Source organism: Electrona antarctica, assembly GCF_951216825.1.
Source record: "Electrona antarctica genome assembly, chromosome: 15".
Taxonomy (NCBI): Eukaryota; Metazoa; Chordata; class Actinopteri; order Myctophiformes; family Myctophidae; genus Electrona; species Electrona antarctica.
In genome coordinates this window covers 21,627,264-21,654,831 of record NC_136796.1, presented here as the reverse complement: position 1 = coordinate 21,654,831, position 27,568 = coordinate 21,627,264, and the positions used below count along the sequence as shown (strand labels likewise).

Below are 27,568 nucleotides of genomic sequence, written 5' to 3'. Positions count from 1 at the left end.
CCCCCCCCCTCCACCCTCCACCGCCCCACTACAGGTAGAATGTGGAAGGCTTCAGTATTAAAGTGCAACGCCAGCACCTCCGACACCACTAGCTGGCGGTGGCGCTCTCCTTGCCGGGGAAACACCTCTGCCAGGGGTTGTAGGGCAGCGCCAGCAGCACGAAGAGGATCCCGCCCACGATGAGCACGGCTCCCGCACTGCCCACGCACGACACGGACCAGGAGAGCTCGTGGTGCAGCGGCACCGTGTGGTCGCTGCCCAGGAAGGCCAGCACCGACTGGTGGAAGACCACCACGCACAGCAACACCAGCACCCCTGGTGGACAGAGAGGACACAGCGCACAGTGCAACACAGCCACTTGAACTGGTTGAATAGAATAGAATAGAATAGAATAGAATAGAATAACGTAGCTGTCGGGCAGAAACCACTTATCTCCATATTCTTTTTTTTAAAGATATTTTTGGGGGCTTTTTATGACAGGAAATGGGGAGAGAAATGGAGTGTGACACGCAGCAAAGGTCGCCAGGATTGGGACTCGAACCCGCAACACCAGCCTAGGTGCCTGGACCGCTAGGCCGGCCCAGGCCTTATCTCCATATTCTAACTTTTTGTGTTTTTTCTTTTTTCAAAAAACTTGATCATACTACAGCGTCACACAAAAGCATCTAAAGTAGGTTGCATGCATGCGTGTGAAAGCATAGACATATAAAGGCTAGATGACTCAAGGCGGAGTCTCACAGTATGTTCAATGGCAGCTCAAACAAAAAGAGTCATAACTCGCTCAAATGTTGACGGATTTACAAATGGGTTGGTTTATTACAAAAGTTGTCAACGTGGCTATGATGCAGGACGCTTATCTGCTTAATTTTGTTTTTTTATATGAACGTCGTAAAAAATAATATAAGTATGCGGACGTCTCTGATGTTTATAACAAACCAAACCGTTTGAAAATCGGTTGAAAATTGAGCAAGTTATGGTTATTTAAAAGTACATGCCCCATAGACACAATGTTATGCTGCCCCGAGGTAAAATGGCCGCCACGTAGCAACGTCGCTCTCCATTGGCCAGAGCGCGGGTGAGCCATCTAGCTTTCTTATATATATCTATGTGTGAAAGTGATCAGTTACAATATATATTTGTTTTATGTCTCCATCTATATATCTAATATCTCTAATATCTATCAGATATTAGAAAATTGCAGATCTATAGCTCAGTGAAACATTTTTAGGATAATCTTTTTAAGCATTTTAACAATATCAATCCGGTACAGGGGTCAAATACATATCAATGTGGGGGTCCTTGACATGAACATATCTGAGAACCATCGGTTAATACAACTTTAGGAAACAAGCCCAAATAAGCAACTACCCTTTAGAGACAAGCCCAAAGAACCGCAACCCTCAACTACTTACAAGAAACGTTACAGAAAAACAAGCCCAAAGTCTAATAAGCAGACATGGCAACACTGACTACGAGACATGAACAGCAGGTTATCCAGAAAAAAGGAGACATATATATAGAGAGAGAGTGCGGGGGCCGGCCAAGAGGATACGAAGATAACATGTGTAGTGTGCGTGTGTGCGTGCGTGCGTGCGTGCGTGCGCATGTGAGAGTCTGAAAGGCAGATAGATTGAATGAGAGGCTTATTGATACACTGATACAGGAGACTGATAAATAGATGCACAATAATATACAGTATATTACTGATAGAACAAAGACTGTGTGTGTGTGTGTGTGTGTGTGTGTGTGTGTGTGTGTAGAGGAGAAGAGAAGAGCTTTATAGCTGGAAAGAATTACAACCTTCCTCACAAATCAATATCCATCCTTACACCCATTGTTCATAGACTGTACTGTACATTATTGTCAAATGTCAATACATATTCACTGTTGATAGATTGTACATCTGTTCTTGATTTTTACTTCTAAACACTCACCAGTGTTTCATTCTCACTGCTGTTCTTGCTATGACTAGGATGATGACACATGATATTTCTTTGATATTTCTCTCTCTCTCTCTCATTTCAAACTGGGGGGAGGTCCAGGTGGGTCCCCAGCAAAAGTAGTTAAAATAGCATCGCACTCATTTGAACCACTTTATCCATTTATATGTTGGCTATTAAGCAATAGCACACAAAGTGCTGCACTGTGAGCTTTTATATCTGCTATTTTTGAAAGATTATGAAAAATGTCAAAAATGTTTGGGTGAATTCTTTTGAATTATTTTTACATAAAACTTATCTTCTGGGGTTGGGGGGTCCCTGGTACAAAACATTTTCAGATGGGGGTCCGTGGCCGAATACATATCAATGTGGGGGTCTTTGGCACAAAAAAATTAAAAGTTTGAGAACCACTGTTCTACACAGCGTTCATGCCACTAACCTGACAGGATGAAGCAGAAGGAGGCTGGCTTGAGGAAGAAGATGATGTCTTTGCTCAGAGACATGGTGATGCAGATGGCCCCCATCACCATCAGGAACAGGCTGAAGAGAGCCAACATGGCCGCCGCCACGTTCAGGCCTGAACGAAGGAGCACGATGTCAACATTGCCCAAGGTGAAATGTATCATATTACAATTCAAGAAAACCAGTCAGTCTGTCTGTAAACACTTAGCACAGAGCAAGACTGCTGCTCGCTTAGAGGCCCATCTCACAACGCCACGGTGCACAGTCAGAGAACTTACTGTACACGCACCTCGCGCAACACCGCCCTGTGCTCTCACCTCAATGTGCGCTGCTTACAAGCACTAAACATTTGCTTGCACTACCTTAATTTACTTCATTTTCGCCAAAATCAACTCCTAGCATCGCCATCGACCCGCCGATTACATGTCACACAGTGAAATGCATGTTGAGAGGGACACAGATTAATGTATGGGTCAAAGTTTTCTGTGCAACATCGCCATCATGTTCTCAACAGCTAATTCGGCCACACCACAAATACTAACCTACAGAATTCCACACGACAAACAAGAGCTGAGATTGGCTAGCCTGATCACATGCCGATCCCCACGACAAAACAGAGCTGTGATTGGCCAGCCTCATCACCACGCTGTGAGATACACTACATGCTCATCCGGATCAACACGGCCACCACCGCAATCTACAAAGCCATGCCAAAGTTATTTGAAAAGTTTTCACTGTTCAAACGTCTGTTCTATATAACTTTTAACTACACACGGGTTGTTAGCCTATGGTTGCAAGCCTTCCACAGCACCACTCCGCCCCTCCCCATTAGGCATTTAGCATGATGCTCTTAGTCCAGATCAGCTCAGTGGCCTTGTGGTTAGAGTGTCCGCCCTGAGACTAGGAGGTCGGGGTTCAATCCCTGGCCGGGTCATACCAAAGACTCTAAAAATGGGACCCAGTGCCTCCCTGTTTGACACTCAGCATCAAGGGTTGGATTGGGGGTAAGTCCCTCCGACATACTAGCGTCATGTCCAGGGGGTGTACTTGTACATCAAGCTGCCTCACGCTACAGAAACAGGAGATAGGCTCCTGCCCTATGGGCCTCATGGCTCGGCAAGGCTACTTACTACTCTTAGTCCAGAGCACTTTACATAAACCAAGGAAATACATCAAATGCATAGAAATAATAATCTAGAAGAACCTATCAGTCTCAAAACAGTATAGTATACTATAAAAAATAATTAATAATGAATTAATAATTAGAATGAACCTGGCATCTGCGTCTACATAACATGCTATCAAATTACATTTTAACCTTTGCATAAGCCTGCAAGATCGTGAAGGCTAGGGCAAGTGCTAGGTGTAGTCTGAAGAGCTCTTCAGTTTGTGGTGGAAATATAGTTGCTGTCGGGCAGAAACCTCTTATCTCTATATTCTACCTTTTTATGTTTTTCACACAAATGAATGCAGCACTCAGTCATACTACAGTGTCACACAAAAGCATCAAACGTGGCAGATCTACAAGCTCGAAACGGGGCGCAAAGCGTCCATCTGCTACTTTTGCCATTTTTAAAGTTGAATCCTGAAAAGCAACTGTTTTGGACGGTTTCCACCCGACAGATGACATACTGTAATATACTGTATCAATCAATCAATTGATATACAAATTGACCAAAGGAATAAAACATGGCACTCCTTAAACAAAAATAATCATAGACCTCACTTAACCCGAAAGCTCTTTCTTAAAAGGATAGTCTACCCTGTTTACCTATACACAGAAAAGCTCACAATATAACCTACCAAACACCAAACCATCAATTACTGTTTGGTGAATGTTGTCCGTTGTTTAGTATAATTAATATACTTATATACGACATCTCACTGTGGTAAGAAACACTGACATTTAAAACACACAGAGGTTAGTTTACGTGTACTACCAAGGATTCTTCTCCGTCATCTCTAGGCTGCGCTATGGCAACTCCTTCCTCACTGGTCTGCATGCTCTAAAACCAATACAACTATTCCAGTATGCCATGGCAATGGGTTCTATGCACACACACACCATTTTGGAAAGAACTTGGGCCCCTTCCCTACTTCCAACACTTCAAACACTCTGCTACACCAGTGGGTCTCAAAGTGTCCTTGAGTGGGTGCCAAATGGCCCCGTACGGGTCTGTAACTCTGAGAGTTATGGGGGTCCTTGAAATTTAAACGTTTGAGAATCACTGTACACTAAATGGAACAGAGCTTTAAATAGTATCATCGGTAACACCTGAGAGATTTATAGTAGCGATTTATTTAGTTTATAGCCGTCCGTTTTAGTAGTAGTAGTAGTAGTGGTAGTATTAGTAGTAGCCTAGTATTAGATTAGTAGTATATTTAGTATATAGTTAGTTTTAGTTTAGTTCGTTTAGTATAGGCCACGTAACACGTTTTATTTCCGGTCAGGGTTAGGTTTAGTAGTAGAGTATAGCAGTAGGATTTAGTTAGATTAGTTTAGATCAGGTACTTCAGTGTTCAGTGTTGAGTGTTTCGTCAGTCTAGTGTAGTCTTAGTGTACTGTTTGCGTAAGCGCATGGTTATCATGGTTATGATAAAACGGTCCATATCGGTCCATATCTCAGCTTTCTGTTCAAAAACAGCACTTTCAGACAAAAACAGGTGTTACATAAAGGTCAATATCTCCAGAACGGAAGATGGTAAAATAAAGAATACATTTGGAGCGGATAAATTAAGCTTTCTTTTGAGGTATGCAGTGTGATTCTCGCTATAAGAGAACATTTGCTGTGGGCCTTGGAAAAGGGTCCTCCTTCAATGCTTTCCTTCAGCACCCTGTGTTTAGGCCTTTCTGGACTGTATAGCAGCCAATGTGTTAATTGTCAAATTAATAGCTTTATCTAAATTACTAGACTTTGGTGGGCGTATGTAGTTTGAAGCCCTTAGCTTAGACTGTGTGTAAAATATGAGGTATTTAGACAGTGTCAAGGCGACCGGACACGCCCACACACAGAGTGCGAGAAACACATCTAAATCCTGTTTTAAAATGAGAAGACAGTCTGTCATCTGTGTGAGCCAAAACAAATGACGTGGCAAAAAGAGAGAGAAGAGAGACGTGCAAGAGGTATAAGAGAGCCATGGAAGGATGGAGGGAAGGAAAGGAAAAGTGAGAGGACGATGACGATTGACGGTGATGTACGTCATGGGACAAAATAAAAACAAATCAGAGGGGGGGGGAGAGAGACAGAGACGGCGAGGTAGAGGAGAGGCAGGCAGGAAGGAGAGAGAAGTGACATAAATAAGAAGTATGTGGAGAAACACAAAGAGAGCGAGGTGAAGGAGAAGCACTGAGGTGAGAGGAAGGGAAATGGAGAGCGCGTGGGCGAACGGACATCGCAAGATTGAAACTGAGAGAGGACAAGAAAGCATGCGAGTGACTCACTCTTCTGGGTGGTCTTGTGGAACATCACATAGTTCTCTCCCGTGGTGAAGAACTTGAAATAGGTGCAGTTTGACTCTGGGGAAAAAAAGAGTGGACGAGAGAATAGGGGGGAGCAGGGACGAGAAGGGACAGAGAGAGAGAGAGGTAGAGGATTATGGCGACATTGAGGCAGCAGGAGAGAGAGAGATAGAGAGACTGAGAGAAGTGTAAATATCGATGCTTATGCCGTGTGAGGACCGCAATCTGGATGAAATCTTATTCAAATAACCCTGCATCCTCCTCTTTGTTACTCTCTCTACACCTTCATTCCCTCGTGCTCTTTCTCTGCCTAAATCTCTCTCACACCATCCACTTTAACCATATCCATTATTATTAATAATGGATTAATAATTTATTAACCATCAGACATGATGCTCCATCAATGACATCCTGAAGGTGACCATCCAATTCCTCCTGTCCAATTAGCATTCCACTGTGTTACAGTAATTAGAGTTAGCCCCTAAATAAAATGTGATGCTAAATGTCTTAGACCATGACCGTGTGTGTGTGTGTGTGTGTGTGTGTGTGCAGATTCTTGGGCACACAAACACATGTCACTTTTCATTAGTGTGATCAAAGCTGTGTTCTCAAAGGATTCTGTCTTTTCTCTACAATTAATACCATTGCTGCCAACGAGCTGTTCTAAATTCACTAAATTCAGGCAGGGCTTGCAAACACTAGATTCTAGAAGATATCTGAATTTACACTTTGAACAGTTTAAATGGTATTCTGATTTGGTATTGATTCGTTCTATTTTTCTTTCTGTTATTTAACTCTTTCAGAACCATGGTTGTCTTCAAATGTGACTAAGACCAGTTGTCATCTCTCTTTAATTTGAGAACTTTTGGGTCTTCAGCAATCTAACAGAACAGCAACAGATATTAAATATATAAATAGTAAATAAAATAACAGCGTGATCTACACACTGTCAGCTTGTAGTGAGGTGGTAGATTGGAAATTTGGGTATACTCAAGTAAAGTACAAATACCTCAAAATTGTACTTAAGTATAGTAGGCCTATTTAAGTAAATCTACTTAGTTACTGCTACTTTCCACTACTGGTGCACATGTACTTAATGAATTCATTGTACCTCCAGGGAGTCCAGGCAGCTCGGCCGGCCCACAGCTCTCTCTCTCTGGGTCAATATCAGCCACCCACAGAGTCTTGGTGCAGGCCTTCCACAGGCCATAGTGAGCCGCCACGCACGTCTGGTGGTGGAAGAAAGAACAGCAGCTGTCAGGATGTCAAATCTCCCTTTTGATTGTATTTGTTTGGGTTCCACCCGACTCCTACTTGCAGTGGTGGAACAAGTACAAGTATTTCGTACTTAAAGACCGGGTGCCCCCACCAAAACATGGGAAACCCAGCCCTTATCATTGCTTTAGAAACCCTGAGCGAGTTCAGAGGCTGGTGTCTTATTACAAGCAGAGCCTGTGAAAGAGAGAGTTACGACTACGCCATCACGTGGTTCATGTAGCGCGTGTCTCATCAACAACCAATTATGAGACTCAATGTTTGGAACTGATAAGGTAGGTGTTAAAGGAGTAGTTCACATAAAAACAAATTTTCTGTCAACACACCCCATGAAGCCTTGAATTCATGGAGATTCTTTGTCGCATTCCTAAGCCAATAATTTGATGACTGGGTCATTAGTCAGCAAGAGACTCAGTAGCCGGTCATCACATGATTGGCTCAGGGATGCGACAAAAACAATATCTCCCTGAATTCAAGTCTTCATTCAGTGTTACCGAATATTCTTCACTTAGAGCGGATGTCTATGGGGGTGTGTTTACACTCTCTCTCCCTCTCTCTCTCTCTCTAGCACTGATTCCAACATGACTCACCTGGTTGTTATAGAAGCTCTTAGGTGGCGCAAGCTCCACCCAGAATTCTGTCCCCACCCCCAGCACCATCAGGACCACACCCACAATGGCCACAAAGAATGCCAGTTTGATCTAATGATAGAATAGAATAGAATAGAATAGAATAGAATAGAATAGAATAGAATAGAATAAATATCTTATGTGGTCCGTCACACATTTTGAAGATATAAATCACATTTCAATGGCAGTTCCTCGGTAAGTTGTCTGAAATATTGTGTATTGTACTTTGTTAACGGATTGATTAAATTGATCTGGTCTGATCCGATCTTATCTCGTTTCACATTATAACAACTATAGCACAATTTCATACTTCGGTTATAAATACAAAAATGGCAGATCTACACGCTCACACATCGGTTGTGAGCTTGTAAATCTGAAAATGTAGAAACATTTTTAAATTAAAAATACAATTAAATAAAAAGGAATATATGTATGTGTGTGTATATTATATATATATATATATATATATATATATATATATATATATGTATATATATATATATATATATATATATATATATATATATATAAAATAATTTGACAGATTTGGGGGACAGATTTGGGGACACCGATGGGAGAGTGATTAAACAAGCACACTGCGTCACCTTGCCCTCCATGCCCTCGCTCATGGCGCGGGACCCAGAGGCCCTGCGGCGCTGTTTGGCGCCCCGTCCGCCCATCAGTGAGTTGAGGCCACCGGGGCCCTGGCCTCCCCCTCCACCGCCTCCCTGGCCCTGGCCCGTCCCCACCGTCCGGCCGTCCTCATCATGGACGGAAAACGTCGACCACATGGTTGGGGTTTTTTTTTTTTTTTTACAACAGCACCAAAGAATGGTTTAAAATCATACCAAAGATTCAAAACAGAATGCAGAGCAGATGTTCAGCTGGGTGGAGAGGGTTCGGCCTCTTGAAGACACTTAAAAATGTACGTTAATCAAGAGACGTGGTGGTGTTGGGGGGGGGGTTGTATTTTATGTAATGTTCCTGGGTAACAAGCAAAAAAGAAACCAAAACAATTATAAACAAACAACTTTAAAAAAAAATGAAAAGGAATTCAAAGAAAAATATACATAGGGGAGTTGAGGTATGGGGACGACAGAGATGAGCAGATCTTAGGTGCTGATTCAGACGTAGAGAAAAAAGGAGTGGGAGGAGAAGAGAAGAACCAGCAAAATGGAATTAGCAAGAAAAAGGAGGGAGGGATGATGAATGAGTCAGTAAAATGAGGATAGAAAACAAACTCACAAATAACACGGCTAATTTATGCTGCTTTGGATTACAAAACTAAAGATGCTGTGCATCTGAGAACGACAGCAGCAGTGGGTGGGCGTCAGTCAGGCTCAGGCAGGTTGGGGAAAACATGGCGGCTCGGGTAAGAGAAGGCACACGACCGAATGAAGGCTCATTGTGGGAAGACGAGAAATAAAAAATATAATAAAATAAATCCACCGAGATGATATGGAGGTGGAGGGTCAGGAGGCAGTGGGGTGATGGTTCCTACAGACTGGAAACAAACAAACAAACAAACAAACAAACAAACAAACAAAAAAAGAAGTATGTAATATTTATGTATCATATTTAATACACGTTATAACCTAATGTTCCATGAAGCTTTACGAAAGGAAATTCTATAACATGTTCCACATTAATTCCATAGCCTAGTCAAAATGACCATGGCTTAAACGCTTAAACCCCAGGCAGGCAGCGAAAGCATTTTCAGCTAAAGCATTCCCCACAATAACAGAAAACAGAAAATACACCAGTATAGAGCCCTGAGGGACTCCGGTCAATCACATGGGGTTTAAATGGCTAACCACTGTATGTAGATTTGCCTATACCTTTGCCGGGATATGCTATAGGTTTCTTGTGGTTAAAATCATTCACCAACAACAAAGCTTCACAACAATAGGCTACATGTTGAAACTTTACAGAGCTTTCACCCCATATAGTCCAACATGGCCGTTGTTAGATGCTGTCATAGAGAAGTCCAAAAAAACAAGCCAAATCTTGCAAGAGAAATAAGCCAAATCTCACCTCGAAAAACAAGCCAAAACAAGCTCAATAATGGCCATATATTCCTAATAGAAAAGACTCGCTCACTCGTAGAAAATAGTGCTAGCACTGACGAAGGTCCCAGGACCGAAACGTTTGCTACTTTTAAATTCACCATGAGCACTAAAACTAAAATATGAAATAATAAAATAAATGATTTTTTTCTTAAATCTCGGTCTAATGAGTTCTCCTTTATTTTCTATGCAGACCGCCCCTGTAGTTAATTTGGAACAAGGATGAAGAAAGGCACAATAGTTTCCCCTGTGCTTCATATATTCCAAATAAAGAAATATATAATATAGATGCATATATCATTATAATTAGTATAGGTCTATAATAATTTATGCTCTGGTTATTTGTTATAGCATTACACACAGGGCTTGATAAGAGACACCAGACCTATTCTGTCACTCAATGTGATTCACATTCCCCCAAACCTATGGGGAACTAGAAAAAATTCCCCTCGGGGCACAGGTCTCCACCAGGCAAGGTCAGGTTGTGGCCTGACGCTATAATAGGCCAATGTGAAAAGGGTGCCATTTGCTCTTACGCCTTTGATGGCAATTGGATGATTTGAGGCATTTTGTTCCAAAAATTTGAAAAAGGTGGGATATATTCCTCAGCCTAGTAGGAAAGTGCGTGAAAGATTTCACATAACTTGCACGCTGCGTTCATGATTTGAGGCTGATTGATGATTTCTTCAAAACGGGCCAATCCTGCAAACTTTGAAAGCCAATATTAGCCAATTAGGATGGAATATGAAATATTGGACAGATCCATCTTGAACACATAACTATAGAGATACTGTGTAACGATTTGCGGGATTATTGGACAAAATCTGGAGAAGTAATGTAAAAAAATGTGTTTTACAAAAGCCGGCCTCCTGGTGGCGCTATAACAGGCCGTTCTGGAAAATTTGGGGCAGCGCTTCATCATTGGCATCTAGGGAGTGTGTGCAAAGTTTGGCATCGATCGGGTTAACGGTGCCGGAGATTAGCTGGTAATGGACGGACGGACGGACACACACACGGACGTGCAAGTGCAAAACATTTGGGGCTCCATTTTTCTCACCGCTAAACCCCTTATCCCTAAACTTCTTTGCCTTTTTTTACTATTTTGCAAAACATTTTTGAATAGTTAAAATAGCCAGTCTACAAGCTCACAACGTGTCAATGTAGATTGGCTAGTTGAACTATTCAAAAGAATTCGAAAATGGAACCCAAACTCTCCCCATGCCTTCGGCCTGGTGGAAACAATTATAGTATATAGTACATGAAAGAAATGTTGGCTTGTTAGAGGAGCCACAGCATTTTTGAGTGGTGCAACCACTCCAAGGAACAGCAATGTCCCTATGGGACTATGTCCCAATGTTTAGAGTACCAGTAGGGGCAAAGGTGGCGCTGTTGTGCCAGAAACAGAGAGAGAGAGATAGTGTCGCACTGTTGCCTGCTAATGAGAGAGAGAGGGGGGGGGGGGGGGGGGGGGGGGAGTTGCACCACTCAGTTCACACGGGTGTGATTTTTTAAACAAGACCAACATTTTTTATGAAACACAACCAAAACTCACCAATTTTTCCCGCAACTCTGGACAAAAGAGTTACGGGAAATAGACCACCATGGCAACCCTGGTATAAAGCGTTTGGAGGAGTTGTTAATGCCTTCAAATCCTTTGTGTCCTGTAGCCTGAATCTAGCACCCTCCTGCATGGCATTCCAGTAGTGTGTGTGATGACATGGACATGCACGTGTGCGCGCACACGCACACGCACATGCACACACAGGTTCTGGATGCAGAGTGTCTAGACATACAGTACACCCCCTATCACCACACATACATATACACACACGCGCGTGCGCACACACACACGTACACGCACACGCACACAGATAAGAGCATCAGGGATTTTACGTCTGCATAATAATACCAGAAGAAATGCAGATCTACAAGCTCACAACAACCTACAAGCGCTGCAATAGTTTCCATGTGCGACACCAGCGAGGACCAGGACAATAGTCATTAGATTAGTCCAATCCAATCCACTTTATTTTTTATTTTAAATGTGCTCTAGCACATTTAAAACAGCAGCAAAAGCTGCAGCATGTTGGCTAACGACAACATAAAGTGCATTTACGGTCACGGCCACACAGCCAACTCAAGGTACGGCCACGGAGCCGACTTGGGGACCCAACGCAGCTCCTCCAAGGAAAACAAACAAATTAACGGAGCTGAACGTGAATCCCCCCCACCGCCCACCCCTTTTTTCCCCCTCACTGTATATGTTTCTTTTCCCTTTTTACCTCCTTTATGATGAATTCCTGTTCTGTCTATAGAAGTGTCTATTTGTACGTCACTAAATGTTTTGATGATTTGAACATGGTGGACCCTATTGGAAACAAGTGTAATGCTTAATTGGGTCGTCCACTCACAGTTAACAGCCTTTGTATTGAGTTTGTGCTTGAAATGTACTGTAATTCTGCAAACTGTTAATAAATTCTTCAATCAATCAATCAATCAATCATTACAGTTGTCGAGACAGGTTGAGATAAAAGCATTAAAAAAAAAATGGAACAATAGTTTCAAAAATACTAAAAAACCAAACAAGAAATGATCACAGTGATATTTGTCAGGTGAAAGAAGCGCTGTCTCCGTTGTGTTCTTGTCTGCGTTGTGTTCTCTCCCCCCCAAATAAGTATGATTATTATTTTAGTAACGTGTATGTTTGTGTGTCACAACCTTGCGCCTCGTGGCCGTTGTTTGTGTTCGTTTCCGACGTTCTGTGCGTGGTTCAATGACTGTGTTTTGTTATGGCTTTCCTGCTAGCAGTTGTTGTCGCTTCGAGGCTGCGGTGGTAAAGCTTGCTCGCTGCATTGCGGAAATCAGCCCTTCGCGGTGTGTGTGGCATAGCTTAGGAGTCAGGCAATCATACTACACTCCCATTGGCTTAGGCAGCGTGTGTGGCAGCCAATCAGGCTATAGGCCGTCAGTATGACTAGGTGTCGATCTTGTCGTCTACATTTCATGAGCTTTCATTAGTCAGGTTTCACCTGACAAAAAAAACGAGAAAACATTACCAACAGAGTTTATGTTTGTCAATCTTAAAATCACTGTAAAATTTGACACCAAGGTTGGTGACTACTGGTTTAAAAATGGCTGCAGGAAACTCTGGTCCAGAGAAGACGTATTATACCACAGGTCGTTTCGTGGAAGCAATCTGATTGGTTTAAACAGCCTTCTAGCCGTGGGTTAAACCAGCACCATTCACCACCTAATCAAAACAAAGAATTCAGCTGCTCTGTTCTCCCACAGCAGCACTTCAGTGATGCTTGCGGAACTCGACTTTGTCTCGTTCCTGACCGCATCACTGTCGTGGCAATAATCACGTTAACCCACACCCTCTCGTGTAATATTGCTTAATTGCAACATGGCACTGTTGGGTCTAATTTATATACCCACACAACATTCTAAGCATGAGAGAAGATTGTTGACCCTCAGTATAGTAAAAGTGAGTAAAAAGTGTACACACACACACACATGCGTCGGTTGGATAGGACGTGTGGACACGTCGGATGGACGGAAACGGTTAAAAAGCTAAACAGAAATGTCATTTATATTTTCATATTGTCGTCGTCATATGGACACCATATTATATCCAAAAAGACGATTTAAAGGACCTACAACATAAAATTCAACTTTTCAAAATGTTGGTGTTTTTTGCGCTCCCCTACGTGTTTTCTATCCCCACAAATACGCAATATTGAACAATCAGGCTTCCTCATCATATAGGGGCTTTTCTGGAAATTGCACTCAGTACCAGCTCAACTGATTTGGTTGTACGCGTGATATCAGTATCACCCTACTTTGTATAATTCCTCCCCCACTTCAGTCTTCAGTTCCAAATGTGCATTTCCACTTTGTTTACAATGTCCGCCATTGTTGATTTTCCAAGTTGGCAAGGAACGGAAACAAGCCTGGGTTTATCTAGCATCAGTATTATAATGACTCAAAGATAAAATAATTTGCATTTCAGCGCCCCCACCACCTCAGGACATTGTGGTACTGCAGCTAAAACTGCTTCAGAAGCCAGAAAGAAATGACATGGACTGGTTATATCAGAGTGGTGATTTAGGCTCAAACCATTAGAAATGCGTTTGAGGGACGTAAACAATATGATATTTAATATTAAAAACAGTTTTAAAATGCATGATGTAGTTCCTTTAAGTTATTGGTATGATGATGTTGCCAGCACCTTTCTGCCCTCATGCATTTCTATGGTAAAGATGACCTCACACTTCTCAACGCCGAGCATTGTGTTTAAGCAATCCTGGCGCCCAGCGTTTTCTGGCGGAGCACCCTGGGATGCTTCAAGCTGAAAATAGCTAAACTTCTGGAGAGAAGAACTGCTCATCAATGTCATGTCATGTCATGACTCTCTTAAGGTAGCAAAATGCCTTGTCATCTAATTATTGACCCACATGGATGGATTGACGAGATCCCCACTGTCCCTACCTGCTATCTAGCGAAAGCACAGCCAAGGGAACGGGCTTGGCAGAATCCGCAGGGAAAGCTTGATTCATGTCCTGCTTGACATGTTTATCGCTTAAAAAGCCCAATTTAGACACTTGGGTTGTGATGTCACAATTCATCTATTCATCTAGATCAGGGGTGTCAAACTCATTTTGGGGCAAGGGCCACATTGCGCGAAAGGTGACTTGATGAGGGCCGCGGCCAGTTGCAGCTCACATGGGTTGACTTACACTACTTGATACTTGGCTTTGTTTTCTAGACTGTTTATTGACATAAATTGACTTTATTTGTATTACAGTTGTAGGCTACAAGATGTTTGGTATGAGATGTGGAAAAAGACCCAATAAACCACTCGAAAATAGTTAAAAATGCAATCATTATTTTATCAAAAATATCCAAAATGGCAAATTGACATGTAGCCATCATGAAATCTGACACTTTGCATCTCTTTGCTTTCACTATCGTGTGTAAGTAGACTATATTCCTCACTTGGTAAGGGAAATTAAACTCTACTGAGCTGTAACAACTATGGTTAGCCTCTCCATGTCCTGCTGTATCAGAGTGTGAGGAGAGTAATCCACAACAACTCAACTAGTAGTTGAATAGACTGTTAACGAGCCCATCAGTGACAACATTCCGCACCGGCCCACGGATCACCAGTTTGACACCCCTGGCTTAGACCATAGCTATTCCTTCCTTCCATCCCACACACACATTCCTGGTACTCAGCTGTTCATTGTTAAGCAATTAACACTTTGTGTGCCCACACACCACTTAAAAAAAAAAAAAAGAATGGCCGGCGGGCCGCATTGGGCGGCTCCGCGGGCCGCATGCGGCCCGTGGATCGCCAGTTTGACACCCCTGATCTAGATCTACACAAAGCCATGCCGTTATTATAGACTCTTCATTGTTATTCCTGTTTTGAGAAACAATAAGGCAAATTTTGGCCATGGCGATGACTGTGGATCGATACATCTTCCTTATTAAAAATTAGTTGTGCAAATATTTTACAGAACTAGCCAGAGAAACACGGCTTCTGCAATATTGTTCCTCGGTTCCTCGATTTGAATTATTGAATATTGTTCCTCGTTTTGAATATTGTTCCTCGGTTTAAACATGTTTGCAGAAACTCAGGTCAAATTAGTTGTTTACAGAAAGGCGTATACTCAACAAACTGCTTCAAGAGACTTGTGCACAAGCTACATTTCCAGCTTAAAACTTTCCAACCAAATAATGAAGTAACAATTTGTTTAAATTCCACTCCTTCATATCGTTGTTATTGTTGGGCAACAATATTCTAACTTTTGTGGTTTTGTGTTTTCCCGAAAATGAATGCCCTCTACTTGATGATACGACGTCACACAAAAGCATCAAAAGTAGCAGATCTAGATCTAGCCCGGACCACTGGCAGAAAAAATCATGAAAAAAAAAAGTAGCAGATCTGCAAACTTGAAGCGCCACGCATTTTGTGCTAGTCGATCCGTTTCTTTTGCTGCTTTTGAATTTGACTCCTGAAAAGTAACGGTTTTGGACATATGAGGTAACTTTCCACCCGACAGACGAGATAGCTACACACACAAAATACTATATATATATATATATATATATATATATATATATATATATATATATAGTATTTGTTTTACAAAATGTCAGTTCTACAACCTGAGCAAAAGAAGGAACTAATTAGCGCACAGTGGCTAGAACAAATACTAAAACTGTCAGCAAATCCACAAACAACCTGATATAGGAACAAGCGTCCCAGACCAAACGTCACGCGTAGAAGAGGACACTCAGGACAGAAGCCATTTCGTTTTATTCACACAACACAAACCATGCTGAAATGAATCAAATCCTTTTCCCCTTTCTTTTTTTCCTTCAATTTCTTTTTTAAAGTCTTTAACGTGCCACAGCAGCACACACGTGCTTGACAGCATTTCTCGGCCACTTAACAAATCACAACAATGACATTAACAAGTTGCTGACCTGTTTTTGTGTGTGTGTGTGTGGCTCTGCTCGGAGTGAAAGAGGGCGAGGCGAAGAGAGGAATTGAGTTGGCGGGTGGGGGGTGCAGACGAAGAGAGAGTGAGAGAGAGAGAGAGAGAGAGAGAGAGAGAGGGGAAAAGGGGGTGGAGGTCAGAGTGGCGTGCCATTACACGTGCCACGGTATGTGCGTGTGCATGTGTGCATGTGTGCATGTGTGTGTGCGTGCGCATGTGTGTGTGTGTTCCTGTGGGTGTTCACATGTGTATGTCTTTGTATATGTTTGCAAGCTGGGAACCATGTCAGTCCAAGTACTGCCAAGTACACCCAAAATAGAAGTGTGTGTGTGTGTGTGTGTGTGTGTGTGTGTGTGTGTGTGTGTGTGTGTGTGTGTGTGTGTGTGTGTGCTTGCGAGTGTGCATGCAAATCTGCACATTTACAAAAATATGTGGATGCATATATTCTGCACAAGTGTGCGAGAATGTGTGCGTATGTGCATGCATGTGTGTGTGTGTGTGTGTGTGTGTGTGTGTGTGACTGTGTGTGTGTGTGCGCCTGCACGCACACGTGTGTTCGCAGTACAGCAGCTCACCCAGGGTTGTTTGCTTACATCTCCGCATTCTATTTTTGACTTCCACCTGTTAATGACATTAAAGCGTGACCCGGGGGTGTGTTGGGGGGGCGTGAGGGGGCGTCTGTATCCACTACTCTTAGAGAGTGGGTTTGTGTTAGGACAGCCCGCCCTGGCTGTGAGCTGATCTATGGCTCTACGATTATCCTGCTGATTGAAGAAGGAACTGTTAAGATTCAACACAGCGAGGGGGCCATGCATGGCTGCCATGCACACAATGACGGATGGATGTTGGCAGGGGAGCAGGGGCCTAATAGGAGTGAAAGGTTTAGCATTATATCTTAGCATTGTTTGGGCAAGGTATATAAAAAATATTTTTGTTATACTTGTTGTTAGACTTTATATTAAGGACGGGTCTATAGAATGCATTATAGCCACATTTATAGTGCATTATAAAGCACTTGTAAGGTTTATAATTATACGTATACTAATATAATTTATAAGTGCTGTTATAAACCCAGTGGAACAGCACATTACTGAAAGGTCGGGTCTATAATGAATTATAATTGCATCTATAATGTATTATATTCACATTTATAATGCATTATTTATAATGCACTTATAATGCTTCATAATACTTGTTATAAATGTTTATAATTATGCATAACAACTTAAAACAGACACTTATAACTAAGTTAAGCTACAGTAGTTATACTGAGCATTCCGGCACTTATAATAAGTTAAACGGTTGTTATAAGTTGTCATATGTGATTATACACATTCATGAAGAGTGCTACAATGCCTTATAAGCACTAATGCATTATAAATGAGATTATAATGCATTATAGATGTGACCTTTAAGTAAAGTGTTACCAAAACGTCTTACTAGCTTTTTTTTATGAAAGCGAACCAATTTTAATTACAGTTGCAGACTATATTTGACATTATTAAAACTTGTACAGTTTGTCTGCAAAGTGAGATATCAGGATAAATATTTGACTGTTTAAAAATATATCTTTTTTGGAAATTCACAAATTCATCTTTACACAACTAGAGTAGATCTGTAGATAAGTAGATCTGCTATTTTCGCTTTTTTATCATTTGCCTATAATGACATGGCCAAAACATGCAGGACACTAGGTTGAAAGAGCTTTAAATGACATCTTTTAATCTTTTCCCCCTTTTATTTATTTAATCTTTCAAATAAATATTGGAGACCTATATCTCTTCGCATATTTTATTTTGTCAAATTCCCACAGATGTGTGCATGTGCATGGATGTATCTTTTACCCAGCTACTGTTAAATTGTGTGTGTGTGTGTGTGTGTGTGTGTACCAAGATATTATTTTCTTATGGACTCTTACTTGGTTCTCTCTGGTCATACAGTACTTGTAGAGATTGAGTGTCCGGTATATTGCCGAGCATGGCGTTCTCGCGTCCAACCACACAGCTCCTATACACGTCAATACAGAAAGGAACCGCATGTTAAGGGTTTTATTTGATGGGATTCTCATTCCTCAAGCACCACTTGGTGAGGTGACCTTGTGTTACTTATTACTGTATACCAGTGGCCAATACTTATAGTCTTATGGGTGACTATTATTTTCACAAACCCATCCTGGGACCCATAATCACTTAACCCTTTAAGACCTGAGGCAGATTCTACCAAATGCCCTCGAATTGTACACAGTGTATCGTTGCTGTCGGGCAGAAACCTCTTATATCTCCATGTTTGTTTGTTTGTCGTAAATTAACGTCCTACTTGATCACCCTACCGAAGCATCAAGAGTATAGCAGATCCACGGCCACAAGCTCTCGTTTTGAGTTTGTAGATCTGCTACTTTTGAATATTAATCCTGAAAAGTAAGTTACATATGAGGTTTCCACCCGATAGAGGATAATACGTATTACGCAGGGTCCCAACCCTACTGTTGTTGTCATGTCATTATAGGTTTAAACTTTTCCGAAATAGCTAAACAAACGAGCTCTCAACGAGCTCTCAACGCATGGCGCTGCGCCATGTAAATTGGCTATTTCTGCTATTCGTAGTACGAGGACGTATATAGGGGTTTATAGTTTTATATTCATTCTTATGCAGGAACACCAGCTCTGTGAATGGAAAGGAAAATTAAAAATAATAAAAGACCACAGCCACATTCCCTTGTGACCCTGCGGTTGTCATAGCAACTTCTTCACATTCACCATTCAATCGTTTGTTGCCATGTCAACCAAGCTGTGTAGGACTATAAGCAACACAGGACAGGATATCACAGGTGCACACACGGAATACATATTCACCCACAGCGGTGGAAAGTAACGGAGTACATTTACTCAAGTACTGTACAGTACAATTTTGGGGTAACAAGTACCATTACTTTACTATTGCTATTCGACAAATAGCAGATCTCTACTGTACAAGCTCTCCATTGTTTTTTTTTCTTTCAATTTATCCATTACATTTTCTATTAACCCATTCATAGAAACCCCATTAAAGCCTGATTTAAAAATGTTTTATAAATCAGTAGTTCTTTACTAGTTCTCAAGGACCCCCCAACTTGATACAGTATTTTTTGGCTGCAGACGCCCCATCTGAAAATGTTTTGTGCCAGGGACACTCATAAGAGAAGATTTTAAAAATGTCACATTGCTGCTCATTGTGAACTCGTAGATCTGCCATGTTCGGAAATGTATTATTTTATCAATTTAATCACTAAAATAAATACTTTGAGACAATATCTACAACCTTGTTTTATAGGAATGTTTTCTTTGTATTACCATGATGGCAAGGACGTAGCCGGGGTGCAACAGTTAATGAAACAAATTGATTTAATCAATTATAAGACATAATTGATAATGAATTTTAAATAAACACAACCAATCAAGTTGTCCAGTTTATGATTTGATCATCAGGTGTATCAATTAATCTATAAGCTTACAACACATCACGATGCAACACAATAAGCTTGTAGATAGTCTATTTATGCTATTCATGTGCAACACCGTTGTAGGGCAGTATAGGACTTAAGTGGTTAGTGATTTAGTCCATTATGAAAAATCTATCAGAATGTAAATTTCACATCAATTCATTCATTTAACCAAAATTAAAAATAAAGTGCTTCTCAATTATTAATTAATACGAAAAGTAATAGATTGAAGAATCACTAAGAAACAAATATAGTTGCAGCTCTACAAGGAAGATTTCCCTGTTATTGTGGTGATGAGCTGGTTTCACGTTAATCAGGGATGGAAATGGCTGTAGTGCACTTAAGCCTGGAGCCCAAACTTGAGGGGGTGATAGGGGTTCTAGTCCCCATGCAAGTCAATTAATTCATGCAAGTCATCATTACAACTTAGGGACTGCAGTGTTACACCCTCACCATCAGGTGGCACCACCAGGCAATGTGTACAGGTACTAGTAACTCAATTGCTACAATAAGCTTCCATCTATCCATAGATAGTGGCATTCAAACAAAGAGACACAGAATTTGACAGTGTGTGCATTTTTGTGAGAGACAGAGAAAAGAGAAACGGAGATAACAGAAAAAGTAAATATGGTTTTTTTTTTCTCTGTGGGACATTTATTATCAAATAACAGATGCGCAGGTCTATGCGATTGCTGGTTTCTTGGCTTCATCTTCTGCATATTTTTTACAAAATGTGTATATGGACAATGATAATTAAGACCTGGTATTCAATTTCCAACCACAAACCTCCTGTGCTGTAGTCTGTGATGTTGTAGCTAGATCAACACAGCTTGTCGTCGCTCTGAATATCTGTCTTATTTGGAGTCACCTAAGGAAAACACATTTCAGTCCTTATTTGGAAATAAAAACCATCCCCGTACCGATGAAATGTCCATTCTGTATAAATAGACCACTATTGAATTCCTTCATATGTACACACCTGTAAGTCCTTTGATATTAGTGGTTGCCACAGCGGATTCTTCTTGTCATCTGTATCTCCCTCTGTCACGAGCCACCTGCATGTCCTCTCACCACATCTGCAGTATAAACCGCCTCTTTGGCCTTCCTCTCTTCATTAATTTGCCTATTAGCTCTGTCTTCAACATCCTGCTCCAAATACAGAATGCCCAGCATCATCACACCTCCACATGTCCAAACCTACTCAGCCTCTCCTCCGTTACTTTGTTCCACTCCTAATCGCGTCCATCTTCGCCACTCCCGACGAACATCTTGGCACCTTCAACTCTGCCAACTCCAGCTTTCTGTCTTTTCATCACTAAGTTAAATCATAGCTGGCAGAACTAGAAACCTTAACCTTCCCTTTCACTCTTGTTGGTAGCCTTCTGTCGCAAATCAATCTGGACATTTTTCTCCACCCTCTCCTCACCTCACTTCACATTACTGTGTTAACCCCAGTCTTTTAAACACACCCACCTCTAGTCCAGTCATCTTCACCAGTCTGCTGTCTTTCCTCTCATTCACGCACATGTAATTCATCTTTACTTGCTCAGCCTTGCTACTTCTGTTCGCTAAATGTCACCTCTTCTCTTAGCCTATAGCTTCCGCTACCCTTTCCCATAACATCCCAGTCCCAGTGTGTCTAATACCAGGCTTTGGCTCTGTCCACAAAGCCCAACTCAAAGTGAGACTTTGTCCTTTGGAGCATAGGGACTCACTGATAACACACTCCTTGTGGCTCATCATCTACACTAGGCTTCAGGTCTCTCTACTCCACCAACATCTCAAGATAGTGTGTGTGGAGAGGGCCCAAACTAAAAGTGTCCTGGTCCTATAGTCATACTTGATCCAATACGGGGCTGCGGAATCAGTGAGGCCAAAGCTGTGGAGTTGAAGAACTTTTGCAGGTCTAGTAACTTTTGCAAAACCAGTAGATCAACTTGTCTTGGGTGACCTTGAGACGTAGTCGGTGAACATGTCGCACCGTGGCTTCAGGATGCGGTACACAGGCTGCTCGTCCACAACAAGGTACTCAGTGACGGCCAGGGGTCATGATTTACCTAGGAAGACAGAGTATAATGGTCATCATCATACCATATTATTAAGAATCATGCTCAAATTTCAAGGTAATGGGGAAATCCTTATATGACCACCATGACCTAATCAAAGGCAGATCAATCAATACAATGATGGCTTAATAAGGTCATGCATCAGGAACTTTCCAACCACATGGCAGCATTCACAGAGACTAGGTGGACTATTGATTGTACAATGGTTAAACTGAATTGGTCTCGCTCCACTGGGGTGAGCCTATCAGTATTCTTATTTGTGTGGCAAACAAGCCATTCCAAGGAATGTTATTAATCGTTGCCGGTAGGCCTGATTTACACTTAGTTGCAGATCGAAAATAGCAGATCTACATGTTCACAACGCGACACAACCCTATGTGTTGTGAACTCGTAGACTGGCTATTTTCAGCATACAGCATACTTAACAGTGCATTAAGAATCAGTATTAGGTGTTTAACATATCAAATGACAGAGCACACAAACGATGAAAGAGCTGACCCAAACATGAATAGGGGATACGAAAAAACAAAACAAAAACGTGCAGTCAAAAAGGACTGGTTACTGGGCCCAAAGCCGAAACCTTGATTTTGGAAACCCAAATTAAACTTTGTGAACAAAATCTCTGTGTGTATCCACACCACAATGTGGCACCACAATGCAGTAGCAGGAATAGGACGATATTATGAAAATTACACGTCACGATTATTGTGGCAAAAATAATTGAAATCTTGGTTGGTACATTTTGGTTGGTACAGTGAACAACTGAGAGACAGGAAAGGTCTGACACTGGACAGGGAAGGAAGGGGGAGGGGACAAGCAGTTTAGCATCTTGGTTCAGACTCGAACCGCAGTCAGCAACGAGAAGGAACACAGCCTTAACAATATGACATGCACTCCCACCCATTGATCCACCCACGATTAACAGGATATTAGAGCAAGACACCACCAGAAGAACTTAAATGACTGAACACACAACTCAATCACAGTGTGTGTGTGTGTGTGTGTGTGTGTGTGTGTGTGTGTGTGTGTGTGTGTGTGTGTGTGTGTGTGTGTGTGTGTGTGTGTGTGTGTGTGTGTGTGTGTGTGTGTGTGTGTGTGTGTGCACACAGAGTGCACCACCTCATGACAAGGTTTCAGCACCAAAGTGAAAATGAACAGCGACGAAAACAGCCAGACGTGAACAACATATAAAGACCAGGGCTCGTGCACACAGTTAAAAGCACGACACTGCTAGTTGTAAATTAAATAAAGTTTTGACTCACAGCAGAGGGCGAATGTTGGTGTTGAGCCTTCTCAGGACAATATCCACAAAGTGCACTTGCAGGTGAGATTTCTCTTGTAGCTCAGCTGTACTAACTGTCCACACACCTCTTATCATCAACACCATCTTATTGACTAAATAAACGTCAAATCGTTAGGATAATTTCTTGCACTGTGGGTGAGCAGGCCAACACGGAAATGTCTGATTTCCCAAAAACAATCAGCAGGATTTCTGTACTCTTATTACAACGCACAGATGTTGTCTTTTTTTGCACAATCTTTCTCTCTCTCTCTCTCTTTAGTCTTTATTTTATTAAATATTTGTCACGGTTTTATTATTATTGTTATTAGCATTACCTATGCTGCTGCACTGTCCTACATCTACACAGGATGTAACAATGAAGCACAACCTTGAACCTTGAACCAATAGTTAATCCAAACCATTTTAATTCCACAAACGAATTATTTGTGATCACGCAAAGTCGCAAACATGATTGTGACAAATCAATTGGTGGCCAGACTCAACCGATGATTATTCTGAGACAAAGCATCGTAGGAAACACACAGACTTCACACATTGGTAAGTGCATAGTTATTAAACAACAGTGCTCTGATAGGGCTCCAGTCTCTGCTTTATACCTTAGGGCCTTGTCGGCTTAAACTTTGCAACATGCTAGTTTCATCACGGAGCTGCTCACCTTTGCATGAACCATGTATGGTTAATTTACATTACCGGTGCATGATTTGTGCATGTACTGTAGGCATATTGTGCGCGGACTGCATAGACCATTTGTTTGTTTTGTGTGCACACAATTTAAATCACCAGTTTTATGAATGAGGCCCTGACATTTATCAGTGTGTGCAGCTCTTAGTAGCATAAATAAAACAATGTTTGAATTGTCGTTTCTTCAGGAGAGCCAAGCTTTGTAGATCTATTGCACAGCACGGGCACACTTGGTCATCCAAAAGCAAAATGTTGGCACTGTATGTGTCTGTAAAAACAGCATATACATACCTATTTAGAATACTGCATTTTTCCCCCCTCCAAAGCAATGCTTCTTCTCCTGAAAGAAAAAAAAGAAAGGGAAATCACAACCATGAAGATATTAAGTCAGTGCTGAACTGTGAATTTAAAGTGAAAACCTGACCTCAACAATAATTATCTGAACAAGACTTAGCTGCAAATAAAAATATTTAGAAAGACAGAGACACACACACACACACACAGAGAGAGCGTGAGAGAGAGAGAGAGAGAGAGACAGAGTCAGAGACACACACAGAGAGAGAGAGACTCATGCAGCAGGTACTCAGTGAGAGAGAGAGAACAGTTGAAAGTGTTGTCACGTGGTCACTGGGTTGCATCATGCCTTAGCAAACATATCTATTTTAGAGATGTATCAATAAAACAATGTCATTCCCAATGCCGATTCCGACCCTTAACTTGCGTGTTGGTCGATACGGAGTACCAATGCGTCAATGTGTCTAATTTTATATCAAATCTAGGACAGTGGTTCTCAATGTGGGATCCAGGGACCATCTGGGTTCGTTGAGTTCGTTTCCAAATGAAACTAGAGTGTACAAATGGAACACCTCTGTTATGGGGATCATTGAAATTAAAAGGTTTTGAGAACCACTGATCTAGAAATAAATAAGAAATCCATTAATATCGTTAATGATGCAGTATACTGCCCAGGCGGTGGCGTAACCGTCTGGGCACCCGACTGGTAATCCAGTCGCAGTGTGCCGCGGGTTCGACTCCCGATCCCGACACGGCCTTTACTGCATGTCTTCCCCCATCTCTCTCCCGTTTCCTGTCAGCCTACTGTCTGTCCCTTCAAAAACCAATAAAAAGGCGTAAGCCGCAAAAAAATATCTTAAAAAAATAAAAAAATAAATAAAAATGATGCAGTATACTCTTAGGCACCTTTTCCACCGGTTCCGTATTTTTTCCTGCTAAATTATGAAACAAATGAATTGGTTCAGATCCCTAAAAGTTGGTTCAGAACTGGAACCAAAAAATTCTTCTTATTGCCCTGAAGTGAGAACTAAAGTCATATTCAGTTGGGAAGATGCAGATGTGATATAAACCATCTTAAAAATCACACATGGGACCATGTGGGGGTCCCCGGGTTCCCTGGAAGTTCCAGACCCACAGGGACGCGGCCAGGGTGCCTTTCCGGTTAGAGGTGCCGAAACGGTTAGAGAAAGGACAGAGTTACCGTGTGGGGGTCCCTGGGGGGTCCCCGGAACACATCCAGACCCCCAGGAACGCACCCAGGGGGGGCGACGGGTTTCGGCGAGCTGCCCCACGTCCGAAATGGTTGAGAGATGACAGAGTTACCGTGTGGGGGTCCCCAGGGGGTCTATCTCCGAACGGATAGCGGCGCGGTCTAGATACCGGAAGGTTCCCAGTTCGAATCAGCCGTCCGACCCGTTAAAATTACCACCGCTGAAATGCCCTTGAACAAGGCATCAACCACTACGATGAAATGTGTTCTATGAGCAGGGCCTGGCTGGAAACAAGTTCTTGAGCTTAGCCCAGATACCCTGGGTAAATATAGATTTCATTTCATTTCATTTCATATCTACTGTACTGTACTAGCCTGGCTAATAAGCCAGACTCAAATCACACTGCCGGCAGGCTATTTTTTTTTGCCAACGGCTGATTCGGTCTGGCTTATTAGCCAGGCTAGTACTGTACTGTACTGTACTGTCACTGTAACACCCCAAATCATCATATATAGAGTTAATGTGTGTGTGTGTGTGTGTGTGTGTGTGTGTGTGAGTTAGGCTGCGCAACAGTGACACTTGGTTGTGAAAACCAACAAAAAGCTACCAGCTAAAGCTACCCAGGGACACAGATAGCTGTCTATAGGAGTGGTTGCACCACTCAAAAATAAAGAACGGAACCAGTTCTAGAACCAAAGTTATTTTGGTGGAAAAGGGGCCTTAGTGTAAATAGTACAGTAAGAACACCAGTAAGACGCCTACTGGCATACTTGCTGATACTAGCATTTTAGAGAGCAGCTTTTCCGATACTGGATATCGGAACAACTCTAGTCTATTTGAAACTATGGAATATTGTGACCCAGAAGGGTCATCGCCACCCTGGCTTCACCAGAACTTACATCTACTAGCCTATGTTAAAAAAGGTTATTGGGGAGGACCCCCAGACCCCCAGCTTGGTCTGGATTTTCAGTGGTGAGCTGACCACCGGAGCTGAAATAACGTTGAGCGGTGGTGAGTAAAAACAAAGAGAAGGGCTGGAGCGGTGGCGGTGGTTTTCTCTTCACCGCGGCTCGTGATGTCATGTTGTAGTTCGGTGGTCACCTCACCACCGCAAATCCAGACTATGAATGAGCCTTAACAGTCCAATGTTGACTAGGTAGATAGCATTCAGTAACTGGGTCTTATGATCAAAATAAGAACATTTGCCACGGACAGTTTTTGCCTATGTATGGACATATATTGATGACCTTTGGGCCCCTATAGGGGGTCCTCCTCAGAGATACTGCAGGGGTCGCCAATATTTTGTGATAGCTGATACTAGGGACTTTATTCTTTTATTTTTACATTAACCACTTGAACCCTCGCATCCCTATTCTGGGGGTAACGTTATAGCTATTTGCGCCGATTCGGAAAAGAAGTTCATTTGGATTTGGTGTACAGGGAAAAAAGAGAAGACCAAGTACAAAAGGTGAATTATTGAGGGTTTAAGTCATCAAACGTCTGAAATACACGTTTAACATGAACCCAATATGCAGTGGGGGTCCCTGATTCACCTCTCTCTCTCAGGCTAAGGGGTCCTTGGGTTGAAAACATTGAAGACCCCTGCTATAGCTTGGGAAGAATAGCTTGAGTCAAACTGCACTTCAACCCGCCAGTCAGTTAGCTACTAATACTAATGGTAGTCATAGAACACTGTGCAGGCGCCAGGCAGTCTGCAACAGGATGTTTCATGTTGTGTCTGTGAGAAGAAAAAGGTCTAAAAAAAATCAGTGCTGCTAATCAACAAGTCAAGCTAGCGCCAGCTGCGATGCCAACATGCTATAGCTAGCGCCATATAGGCCTATACTAACACACATTTTAACGTTTTAATATTCACATTCACAATACAATTCGCAACTTCTTATCAGTGTCAGCAGCAGCACTGCGTCGGTGTTGTACTGCAGCCCTGCGACGCGCGCGCGAGCGCGAACACACACACACGCGCGCGCGCGCAGGCCTCCTCCTCGACACACTTCTCCACAGTGAGCACACTTACGCATGAAATGAAACCCGCAATTCTAAAACCAAACGAGGTGATTATTAACGTGCCGTTTATGACATAGAAACAGCTGGAGTGATACAGCAGAGATGATGATGATGTTACGTTACCTGATGTGATGTCCCGACCGGGATCCGTGCACACACACTGGTGTTG

At 42.1% G+C, this 27,568-nt stretch overlaps 1 protein-coding gene across 4 annotated transcripts; it reads right to left on the bottom strand.

The window, feature by feature from the left end:
* On the bottom strand, nucleotides 1–27,568 carry LOC306938288 (voltage-dependent calcium channel gamma-6 subunit-like). 4 transcript variants are annotated; one of them, XM_079522394.1, is made up of 11 exons: nucleotides 27,523–27,568; nucleotides 24,161–24,209; nucleotides 20,799–21,876; nucleotides 20,606–20,687; nucleotides 18,260–18,348; nucleotides 8,372–9,270; nucleotides 7,728–7,838; nucleotides 6,974–7,091; nucleotides 5,845–5,919; nucleotides 2,380–2,517; nucleotides 1–315 (listed from the first exon to the last, which is right to left on the bottom strand). In XM_079522394.1, exons 6-11 carry the CDS (start codon nucleotides 8,555–8,557, stop codon nucleotides 89–91), a joined length of 855 nt encoding a protein of 284 aa, XP_079378520.1. In that variant the 5' UTR covers nucleotides 8,558–9,270; nucleotides 18,260–18,348; nucleotides 20,606–20,687; nucleotides 20,799–21,876; nucleotides 24,161–24,209; nucleotides 27,523–27,568; the 3' UTR covers nucleotides 1–88. The 4 variants fall into 4 exon arrangements, with proteins under 4 accessions (XP_079378520.1, XP_079378521.1, XP_079378522.1 ...); XM_079522395.1 differs by lacking the exon at nucleotides 18,260–18,348; XM_079522396.1 differs by lacking the exons at nucleotides 20,606–20,687; nucleotides 20,799–21,876; nucleotides 27,523–27,568.

Excerpts from the sequence above, each read along its gene's own strand:
- LOC306938288 (XM_079522394.1), bottom strand. The coding sequence starts at position 8,557 with ATGTGGTCGACGTTTTCCGTCCATGATGAGGACGGCCGGACGGTGGGG. Across the intron at positions 7,839-8,371 it reads GCGAGGGCATGGAGGGCAAG|ATCAAACTGGCATTCTTTGT; the intron begins GTGACGCAGTGT and ends TTCTATCATTAG. Across the intron at positions 316-2,379 it reads CTTCTGCTTCATCCTGTCAG|GGGTGCTGGTGTTGCTGTGC; the intron begins GTTAGTGGCATG and ends TCTGTCCACCAG.